This window comes from Centroberyx affinis, unplaced genomic scaffold, assembly GCF_046629955.1.
Source record: "Centroberyx affinis isolate AG114_WGS23_722 - 3 ecotype Tasmania unplaced genomic scaffold, CSIRO-AGI_Caff_v1 ptg001044l_1, whole genome shotgun sequence".
Classification (NCBI taxonomy): domain Eukaryota; kingdom Metazoa; phylum Chordata; class Actinopteri; order Beryciformes; family Berycidae; genus Centroberyx; species Centroberyx affinis.
In genome coordinates, this window is record NW_027279599.1 from 173,622 (window position 1) to 184,645 (window position 11,024).

At 46.4% G+C, this 11,024-nt stretch overlaps 2 protein-coding genes across 2 annotated transcripts; one reads left to right on the forward strand and one right to left on the reverse strand.

Moving 5' to 3' along the window:
• Nucleotides 1-574: 574 nt before the first annotated feature.
• oclna (occludin a) lies at nt 575-6,636 on the forward strand. Its single transcript, XM_071522906.1, has 9 exons — nt 575-654; nt 953-1,062; nt 1,241-1,910; nt 2,008-2,175; nt 3,471-3,601; nt 4,605-4,787; nt 4,925-5,096; nt 5,648-5,689; nt 5,829-6,636. Exons 2-9 carry the CDS (start codon nt 1,010-1,012, stop codon nt 5,925-5,927), a joined length of 1,518 nt encoding a protein of 505 aa, XP_071379007.1. The 5' UTR covers nt 575-654; nt 953-1,009; the 3' UTR covers nt 5,928-6,636.
• Nucleotides 6,637-7,033: 397 nt separating this feature from the next.
• Nucleotides 7,034-10,256, reverse strand: ankrd34ba (ankyrin repeat domain 34Ba). Its single transcript, XM_071522895.1, has 2 exons — nt 10,201-10,256; nt 7,034-8,756 (listed from the first exon to the last, which is right to left on the reverse strand). The coding sequence occupies exons 1-2, from the start codon at nt 10,254-10,256 to the stop codon at nt 7,034-7,036; spliced, it is 1,779 nt and encodes a 592-aa protein (XP_071378996.1).
• Nucleotides 10,257-11,024: the final 768 nt, after the last annotated feature.

Genomic DNA, 11,024 nt, shown 5'->3' on the forward strand with positions numbered 1-11,024 from the left:
AATTAAATGGCTACGATTCAAATTACTGTAGGCTAATATTTAATTATATTATTATATAAAAACAAAACTTAATATATTATAGCCTACAAAAGAGCAACTTCTCAGGTAGAAACAGACATTTTACAATTTCACCATGTTTGACTGATTATTATTATTTTTTTTTTCCAGTGATTTAATTTATTTATCCAGTCATGCCCATTGCGCTCTGAAACAAACACACTGACAATATTGAGAAAATGCGTGTTGCTCAATCTATGTAATGCCCCAATGATGCACGAGTTTTCTTTCTGTGGTCTATGGGCAGCGCTGCATATCCCCAATAAAACTGGAAACATCACTTGGCTGGTGGCATGGCATGCCATGTCACCAGGAAGCGGTGATAGAGGGAAGTGTGTCCCAGACGGAGCTGCTGTCCGCACCCTGGCATCGGTTCCTCCTGTGAACGACCCTTCTGATACAACAGGCGTAATGGGAGAATTTACTTGAAGGCCCTCCCGTGCTGAGAAGTAATGCGACACCTGGGAGGGGGCGGGTCACAGCTGACGGTGAGCGGAGCTGAACTGGGTGTGGTCTGGCTTGTTTTTATCATCTGCAGACAGTTTCAGGTGAAATATTTCAGGCGGACCTGGGAGGAGCGGACGTACCTAGCGACAGGTGAGTGTCTCGACTGTAATTTGTGTCGTTAATGCTGGAGGCTTCTAATATTAAATCTCTAACTTGCTACCTGTATGAGGCACAGGTGTGTTGTTGGATACAGCTAAAATCATCTCGTCAACAGCAGCCTGTTAACTCTGGTCTGATAATAGTCAGCCATTGAACCTGTTGTGCCAAATCTCGCATTGAAAACGGTTATTTTAAAATCGCAAAACATCTTATTATGGTTGTAACATGATATCAAAAGTAATTTTCGATGTAAGGAACTTTTGTCTTAACCGTAGATATCTCCTTGTAGATCCTGTGTACAGAACAGCAGTTCAACAGAGAAGTGAGGCACCCAGAGGATCCAGCAATGTCCTCCAGGCCCAACGGGAGCCCGCCTCCCTATGAGTCAGACAATGGATAGTGAGTCTCTTTCAGTAAATATAAATCTTCCCTTTGATCATCACTTAATCATGTTTCAAAATGCCCTATTAGTACCAGCCAATCACATTACATATGGATATATGGATATATGTCAGATTGGATTTTACACTCCCAAACTGTATGGCCTGTCACATGTGTGTTTTCCATCTGCTTTCAGCAATGCCCCAGCCCAGCCGGCCTATTCCTATTACCCAGATGACGAGTTCCAGCATTTCTACCGCTGGACCTCTCCTCCAGGCATCATCAAAATCATGGGCATCATTGTCATCGTGCTGTGCGTGGCCATATTCGCTTGCGTCGCCTCCACGCTAGCTTGGGACACCCAGGGAGGCCTGTCTGGCTATGGAGGGGGCTACGGAGGGGGCTACGCAGGGGGCTACGGAGGGGGCTACGGAGGGAGCTACGGAGGGGGCTACGGCGGCTCTTCGTTTGGTGGTGCCGGATACGGAGCCGGTAACAACTACGGCTATGGCGGACTCGGAGGGAACTACAACGACCCCCGGAAGGGCAAGGGCTTCATGATCGCCATGGCGGCCATCACCTTCATCGCCGCCCTGGCCATCTTCATCATCGTCGTGTCTCGGCACAGCCTGTCCCAGTCCAGGAGGTTCTACCTGGCTGTGGTGATCGTGTGTGCCATCCTGGCGCTGCTGATGCTTATAGCGACCATAGTGTACTTGATGGCAGTGAACCCTATGGCCCAGTCCGCTGGATCGGTGTACGGAAGCCAGATAGCCGGCCTGTGTGCCCAGTACCAGCAGCCACAGACTACAGGAGTGTTCGTCAACCAGTACCTCTACCACTACTGTGTTGTGGAGCCACAGGAGGTGAGAGCAGCTGTTTTCAGCTACATGCACGGGGGAGTGTGAGTCGCGAGCGTCTATGTGTGTGTTTTCCGACACTGTGCTCCATCTCTCATTTCAGGCGATCGCGGTGGTGTTTGGCTTCCTGGTCACTGCGGCTCTGATCATCATCCTGGTGTTTGCTCTGAAGACTCGCCAGAAAATCCAGAACTACGGCAAGAGCAACATTTTGTGGAGGAAAGTGAAGGTCATCGATGACACAGCCCCACCTCAGGATGTAGAGGCATGGGTGAGTTTGATTATCCAGTCTGTTAACACCTTCATCCCTCCTCTCTCCAGGGGTAAAATCAAAGGAAGCTATCACAGCTTAATAGAAAAGACAACCTGAATCATTGTTTCAACAGCCAGCTGGGGTCCGGTGTGGAAGGGGTAAAGAGACTTTTACAACACAGGTCTGTGTCTGCCTGCTTGCTTGTATGAAGTGGAGCAGTAGGCCTGGTGTGTGTGTCAGCTGAAGTGGTACAACCTGTTTGATGACAGTCGCCTGTGTGTTAGAGGGGGAGGGGAAGTGTGGAGCAACAATCTCTCTCTCTCTCTCTCTCTCTCTCTCTCTCTCTCTCTCTCTCTCTCTCTCTCTCTCTCTCTGTGGAGCACTTGGTTTCTGGGTGTGGCGTGTACATGGACGGCAGTTTCAACCTCATGCTGTATAGTAGGCTGAACTCCAACAATATAAGAACTAGGTTTACTACTGTCGGTATGTTTTGGAAATCGCTAAATCCAACTTAAAATTCAGTGTCATGATGAATCATGACTCACGAAACTATTTTTAGAAGCCTTTTGTAACGTCTTACACATACACTTGACTTATTTAATCAGTGATAGATGAATCATATTGGTATTGGTTAATAGTTGACAGTCATCATGGGCTTCAGTGCAACCAATTCCTTGCAGTTGATTTCACTCAAGAGGAAGAACAGGTCTGACTTGTATTCGCAGCCATGAAGCCCACCAGCTCGCAGACACATAACACCAGGACAGCAACATGACACTGAGAACTCGCGGCATTTCAGTGTAACTTGTGGAAACTGGTCTGAAAGTGCCGAGGCAGTGTCATTGCAGTGACCTGCGGCACCTCATGCCTATCCGTCGTTGTTTTGGGAATGTACAGTACGGGTGTAGTTTGATGTTGTCAGAGACTTAAAGAGGACGGCCGTCCTGCAAGTCTGTGCCTGTTTACCTTTACCTGAGCTGGTAACGATCCAGCAAATGTTGTTTGTTTTGTTTGAGGAAGCCACCCATCGTATGGGAAGTTGAGGGAAAATGGTAAACATCTGCTATCGTACCTGTTATGGCTGAAAGCACAATTATTACTTCACACTGTAGATTATTTACAATAATAATATTGTAACATATAACATATTTTCTCTTGTGTTAAAAACAATATAAAACAATGTATCGCTCAGAAATTTGTTACCCAGAGATTTCATTACCACACTGCTTTCCTATATAATGACGACAAATATCTACTGATTGACATATGATATACTTGGCTAATATATGTATGTGTGTGTTTAATCTCCAAAGGTGAACAATGTGTCAGCTGCTCCAGAAGAGCTTCCAATGTCTGACTACCCTGTGAAGTTAGCGGGGTCCAGGAGCCACCTGGATGACACCAGTACAAACTATGACAAACCACCGTACAGCTACAGCCCAGAGTGAGTATACTGACAGGGGCTCTGCACTAAATTGCAGGTAACAGGGAATGTGTGTAGCCCACACGGGGCACATGATGTAATATGCACCGTGTGCCAGTATGCTGCAGATGGCAGTACAGAGAGTGACACGCTCAGCAGTAATTTGCCTGTGGAGCATTCTGATCTAGCCATGTTGTTTTTCCAGACTGCTGCTGTAGAAGAGCTTGCTGGAACTTGTTCCTATGCAAAAAAACAGGTACCTGGGTGTGTGGTGCTTTTTCTGCAAGGACAGTGAGCCAGCGCACTGCACAGACACTGGTTGTATGTCAGTGGAATGGAGCTTCCTTCTTAGGTTCACTTTCCACAATAATCTGAACAAAATGGTGACTGAATTCATGTGGTCATTTGGTCTCTGCCAGTTTCAACTAAGACAAAATGAACAATTAATCACATTTTTCACAAACATGAAGCCATGTCAAATACGTCTGAGGTGACAAGAAACAGGCAAATATGTAGGAGGAAACAGGAAGTCACCTTTACTATATTAATCTAAGATGAGCTGGCTGTGTGATCATCATCACATCGGTATGGCCTGCATTTCTACTTCCTCCTTTGTCATAGGAAAGAGTGTGGAAAAGTGGACTGTTGCATGTGAGCTCATACATCTAACGATAACTACTTTTTGCCACCTGTTAGTTTAAAAAACGGAGATAAAAGGAGGCTCAAATACAGAATCAAATACGATTGCCATACAGAGTTTCTTGGATTTTACAGACAGTCTTTTCCTATTATGTAATCGCACTTGTCATGGATATATAATAAATCTTGGCTTCCTTCCAGAGTGATTGGAAGACACTAGTACAGAAGTAAAATCAGCTCATAACAATAAAAAACAGGCCTAAGCTTAAGTAGCAGCAGCAGTCGCAGCTTTTCTGTTCTGTTTTGTGTCATTTTTATCACCATTAGTAAGTTTTGCTGTACACCAAACAGCTGTATGAACGCTTCGACCCTCCTTTTCTCTCAGCCCTCCAGTGGAGGACGTGCCGGTGCGAAACGGCGTCCCCTACAGCAGTAACTCAGAAATGGCCAGTTCAGCGGGGAGGCCCAAGAAGAGGCGCCCCCGCCGGCAGCGCCGCGCCGACGGCCAGGACTACGACACCGACTACGCCTCCTCTGGAGACGAGCTGGACGACAACGACTTCGACAGGTACAAAGAAATGACGGACTCTTGGGGTGAGGTCTTCTACGTGGTTTTCGACGCGTTTCTGCTGTTATTTAAATATGCCCTCTCTTTCTCTTTTCCCCTCTTCCCTCTTCTCTTTATCCGCTCTCTCCCCGCCTCAGCGAATTTCCGCCCATAGCGAATGAGCAGGACCGCGCCGACTACAAGCAGGAGTTTGACCGCGACCACCAGGAGTACAAAGACCTGCAGGCGGAGCTGGACGTCGTCAATAAGAACCTGTCAGATGTGGACAGAGAGCTGGATGAGCTGCAGGAGGGCAGCCCGCAGTACCTGGTGAGATATTAATTCATTTCATTTCTCACTGAGTTCTCTAATCATCTCTGTAATCGTTCATCTTCTTCAGACCCACCTGAGCTGTTGTTCAATACCTCCAGCATTTCAAGCAAATCGATAGATGCATTACCTTCTGCTGCTCATTGGATCCTATTCACTTTGGAACTCCACCAAATATCGTGTTAATGGACATCATCATCTATTTGAAACTAAAATCTACCAATGCAGCAATTGGTTCCTCTCATAAAACATAAGTCACGTAACTGGCAGCAAGGTCTTAGGTTAAAAGATTTTGAAGCAATGTACTCAACATACCGTTTGCTTTAGAATTTATAGCGTTAAATATTTCTTTTAATCGCATTGTGCATCTTTCATTAAAGTGACCTTGCTTCACATTCTACCAGCAAAGTCATGCACTGAGAATTGGATGGTCCACATATCACAGAGATACAATAACTGCTATAAGCTGCAAAATGACGCGCTGGTATTTTGTGTCCATGTTGTTCTATAGGTTGTTGAATTGTTTTCAATACTGTACATTCTTTCCACAGGATGCCTTGGATGAGTACCACAGGCTAAAGGACATTAAAAAGGTATGTGCGGTCACTGAATGGATCTACAGCGAGGGAGGTTACTATCTGAAAACATAAGAATCAAGCTTTAGCGTTTTTGAATTCATAAATAATTCTAATAATGGCTTACTATTTTTCTTGCCGACCATTCTCCCCACAGTCTTCAGATTACCAGGTGAAGAAGCGCAGGTCTAAATATCTGAAGGGCAAACTGTCTCACATCAAGAAGATGGTCAGCGATTACGACCGCAGGGCCTGAGCGGCTCCTCCAGGACCGTCCGCCTGTCCCGGGTTGAGGGACTAGACCGGGTCTGGCTCTGTTTAGCTGTTACTGACAGTGACAAAGACTAAGAAGCGTTGCGTAAAGGATGACCTACACACTATACACAGGAGTGATCACAGTCTTCCTGAGCTGATACCTGGTGAAGCTTTTTAAGGGTTGTTTCAACTTGGTACTTTGGAAGCACAGAAAACAAATTTTCTATTTTGTATTATGCCACTATTTGTATTTTGAATATCAACTGCCATGGATACTTTTATCTGTATTTATTTTACCTAATGATCTGAATACAATGGTCTAGTAGATCTGCTACTAGTTTGTGGAGTGAACACAAATGAACACATTATCCCATTTTTAATACCCATTGCTTATAATGACTCAACTTGAGATGGTCCTTTTTACTTCTTTTTAATTGTTATTTTTAGTCCATACTCAGGTTTTGTTACTTCAATATAAACGTGTAAATATGTGGGAAACACTGTGACGTTCTTAATGTTCTTTTAGCAATTTTTTAGAAGCAAGTTGACATGTATTATGGTGTTTTTCTTTCATGCGTGGTACAGAACAGACATGACACTTATAAATGATTATGCATTTTTTAATGCTCAGTGCTTTTTTGAACAGTTGTGTACTTTCATAATGATTTGTGACACCTTTATTGTAATAAGTGATTGATTAAACATTCTTCTGGATCTTCTTATATTTGTCTACATCTGTACTTGTGCAGCACTAATACAAGGATCAGAATCTTACCGGGAGATGCCTTTTAAAAAGAGCATTGTGGCAAATAATGGAACACCAATCTGAAAAAAGAAAACTAAATTGAAAGCCCTCTAGCTTCAGCAAATTGTAGCACACTGAAGCTATGTTCACAGTTTTACAGTGACAAAACCCAGCATATTGAAGCGGAGGGAGGCAGTTATGTACATTGTTGTATCCATCAAGGGATTTATTTTTTCAGTTGTCCTCTTTGGTCTCCCTCACTGGATTTGACTACGCAGTAAATTTGCATGACAACACTTTTTTACGTTAAAGCACACTGATGAACTCTGATGGTCCTTCCTTTGCGTTTGACAAATGTCCCATCAAGCTTTTGTTTTGAACTGCTCCGTCTGCATGGAGTGTCTCCTTAGCAGCATCCTCCTGGTTAGCTCCTTGGGAGGCCCAGGGGGAGCAGAGGGCAGGAACGCTTTCAGACCCGCCTCTTTCCCGCAGGAACCCCTACCACCGGAGCTGGGGTCGTAACTGCCGGGGGTATTGGGGGAGTTGAGGTTCAGAGGCGGCAGCGACCTGGGCCGGGACTGGGAGCTGTGGTCTAAGAAGAAGGCCCCGGACCCCCTGCGCTCGAACCCAGAGAGGACGCCTCTGGTCAGACCCGGGCCCGCCAGCGACTCCCTGGAGCCCAGCGTGGTGGAGGACCGTAGCATGAGCAGTCTCCTGCTCTCCGCCGGGTCTCTCGCTCTCTGCTGGGGCTCCTCGGGAAGATTTCGGCTCTGCGCGGCCAGCTGGGGATCGGAGCTGTAGATGTCGGCACCCAGCTTGCGCCTCTGAATGATGCTCTGCAGGCTGGACGACGCCATGTTGTGAAGCGGACTGCCAAGGTTTCTGCCGCCAGAAAAGGAGGAAGAGGAGGTGACTGAATTTGTGCCATGGTTTTGAGAGTGGAGGTCAGGATGGGAGGCAGAGTGGGTTGAGAAGAGACCCAGTAAAGATGTTTTATGCCCTAGTAGTTCAATGCACTCTCCCTCTCCCTGAATCTCACTTTCTTCTTCCTTTTCCAATCTTCTTTCAGACTTGTCTAAGCTATGAGTGGAGCAGTTTTTCCCAGCGTCCCTGTCCAGTATGGGACACCTGAGAGAGAGGTCCTCCTTCAGATCGAGGTCTGGAAGGTCTTCTGTGGATGAGGGGGCTGCATGAGGCTGCTGAGCCAACAGAGAAGCTGGGATCTTCAGCCAGGGCTCAGAGTTCAACCTCAGGAGGGGCTGCTGCAGTCTGCCCAGCTCCCCTTGGCCTAGCCCTCGAAGCCGCGACGGGGAACACGGGTGAGAGCTGACCCCAGTCCCTCCAGAACACTGGCTTTCCTTAAAGGAGAACACCTGCTTGGGAGAAGGGTTGGAGAAAGAGGAGACGCACTGGGGGGAAGTGATGAGCTGGATTTCAGAGGGAGATGCAGGCGCTGCTAAGGGCATTTTATCCATCTGATCAAGGGGACCAAGAGGAAGCATGCTGAGATACTGCTTGGCCTGCAGCTTCCCACAGGGGAACTTGTCAATCGTTATGATGATCACCTCCTTACCCTTGGCCTTGCAGGTGTCAAGCAGTAGCTTCAGAACCTTCTGGTCTCCGGCCGTGACCGCGTAGACCAGCGCCGACGTCCCGGATCGGTCCTCCAGGCCGACGTCCGCCCCGCTGGCCAGGAGCAGAGACACCACCTCGGACCCGGCCCGCTCCCGGCAGGCATGCATCAGAGCCGACCGCCCCGCCTTGTCCTGGATGTCGGGGTCCGCCCCTCTCTCCAGCAGGTACTGGACCAGTTTGACCCGGCTGGCGCTCTGGGCGTCGGTGTGCTGGGTCCTGCAGGCCACCATCAGGGGTGTCTGCCCTTGCCCGTCGCTCTCGTTGATGTAAGCCCCTCCCTCCAGAAGCAGCCGCGTGAGGCGCAGGCGGCGAAGGAAGACGGCTCTCAGCAGGGGGTTGCCCGAGTCCACAGCGAGCCCAGAGATGCTGCCCTCTCCCTCCATGGCTCCCCCTCTCCGGCCCAGGGGTCGGCCAGAACCGGCGGCTCTGGAGATACAGCAGGACAGGGTTCTGTGGGGAATAACAAAATCATTTTAGAGAATTATGCAGATTTAGAGCAAGTTGAAAATGCATTTGTGCAAAAATGGGTTTGTCAATTTCAGATCAAAACCAACCAACTTTGCATTTGAAAATATTGTGATGGACATAAGTTACCTAAATGTTTTTTTCTATACCTATTCAAATGTCTTGTGGTCTGATGAAATATCTGCCCCTCCTCTTAATCAATAAATTCCCTATTTATCGGAATAGTGGTTCTGGAGTTTGAAAAACCGGAGATGTGAAATATTTGGTTTTATTGCTTGCAGATAGGATCCATTCAACAAACACCTCCTTTTCATGTGCTTGTCCTCTGCAGCCCCAGGAGAGGCAGCCAGTTTCTATCAGCCATTGTGCTGTTTGTCCTTGCTTCTCTCTATCAGACCGGCTAAGATGGCTGTGACATATGCTTCAGACAGTAACACAATATTTTACAGGCCATGAAATAGAGAAATTGCATGTCTTTATCGAGGATTTAGATATAAAAATGTGAAATTAATATTATATATATATATATATATCATTGGATAGGCTGAATGTTTTTCTGTGTGTGTGGTCCAAAGATGTGCCAGCCATAATGAAGCTGTAATGACTCCATTTTGTATTGAGACTGAATGACACACTGAGCAGCAGAAACTCGCACAGTGTTGCATGTGGGCGTCGTAAGAGGAGGGAGAGTCATCTTTGTCTCACTTAAGGTCAGAGAAAAACATTGTCGGGGTGGGCTTTTAAAATTGTTGGAGGAATGGAATATGCAAGTTGTGTTAGTAAAAAACTTACACTCAGTATGTGGCTCCCTCACAGATTTCCACTCCAGGGGCTTTTAATGTGCCTGCATGCATATGTGTGCATGTGTGCGTTCTAGACACAGGGGGAACAAATGATTATTGTCAAAGTATTGACAGTAATCAAGTCCATTTGGTGAAAATGGTCTGCACATGTCAATCAAATATCGCTCTAATTGAGTGAGCGTTCACAATGTGACCAAAAACTGTTCCTATGTCTTTGACCATAAAATGACACATGTTTGAGAGTATCATGTGTGTGTGTTATGTTTGTTCATATGTGTTTGTGTGTGTGAACTGAAATAGTACCTGATGGGCAGTGCTACGCATCACTCGGCATGGATTTATAACATGTGTTGCCATTAGCGATGCCCCAGTTTTCACAGAGTAGTGCACCAGTCACTGACAGTATATTTTTGTTTATTAACACACACACATACACATATGTGTGTTCATATACTGTACTCTCTGTCCTCTGCTCAGTCAGCAGACTGCTGTCAGAGCAGCTTTTGTGGATCCAGGCAGAAACTCCACTTCGACTGAAGAGGCTGGTCTCAACACTCAGCCCCCAGGAGAAAAGCCCACTGAGATCACTGAGTGTGTGTGTGTGTGCCCACATGCTCATATGTTACCTGTGTGTGTTAATGGTACACATGCCAGAGCCCTGAGACACACTCCTGAAGCACATGCGAACCATACACACAGGCAGAAAGCAAATAATGACAGATGTTCACTTGTTTGTGTGCGAACATGTTTCTGCTAAACTGTGAGTTCAGTCAGAATTATCACTGTCCACATACTCCATCACATGATGTACTGTAAAATACCATCATCTTCAGCTACCACACACAGCTCATCAATATCCAACACCTTCAATTTGGTTCAAAGAGTTATCAACCAGATTCTGTCATTACCAACAGGTTATAATAATGCAAAATGTACTTACAAAGTTGTGTAAGAATGACTGAGAGCAATCATTTTGCTACATCTGTGCTACTTACCAGTCTTCAGTCAGGATGAATCCTCTCCTGCACACATTTACTCTCCTGTAGCAGGTCTGCAGATATCGTCCTCTCTGACCAGGTAGTGCTGAGGTGCTGCATGTGTGTGTGACAATAAACCAGAGGAGACGGCAGACTGCAGTCAAGGTTTTGAGATTGTATTTGCTCCTCAGAGGAAGTATGTGAGTGAGAGAGAGTCACACAGGCTTGTCGTCAGCCAGGTCTAAGAAATAATTAATCCATCACTAAGCAGCAGAGCTCTTAAAAGGAGAGAGTTGGAGAGAGGGAGAACAGCAGAAAGGGTGACAGAGACGAACACGGAGGGGAAGCACACTCATGTAACAAGCTAACGCCATAGCTTATCTGATTTGTCTTTTGATTAATGTGGATCTGATTCAATGAGGGCCCATTAAGCACGTGAGACTACTGCATAGGAGTCAATTATGCAGAGAAAG

Coding starts and splice junctions, on each gene's coding strand:
- oclna (XM_071522906.1), top strand. CDS start 1,010: ATGTCCTCCAGGCCCAACGGGAGCCCGCCTCCCTATGAGTCAGACAAT. Junction 1,063..1,240: donor TATGAGTCAGACAATGGATA/GTGAGTCTCTTT, acceptor ATCTGCTTTCAG/CAATGCCCCAGCCCAGCCGG. Junction 3,602..4,604: donor CCGTACAGCTACAGCCCAGA/GTGAGTATACTG, acceptor CTTTTCTCTCAG/CCCTCCAGTGGAGGACGTGC.
- ankrd34ba (XM_071522895.1), bottom strand. CDS start 10,256: ATGTGCTTCAGGAGTGTGTCTCAGGGCTCTGGCATGTGTACCATTAAC. Junction 8,757..10,200: donor TGTACCATTAACACACACAG/GTAACATATGAG, acceptor TATTCCCCACAG/AACCCTGTCCTGCTGTATCT.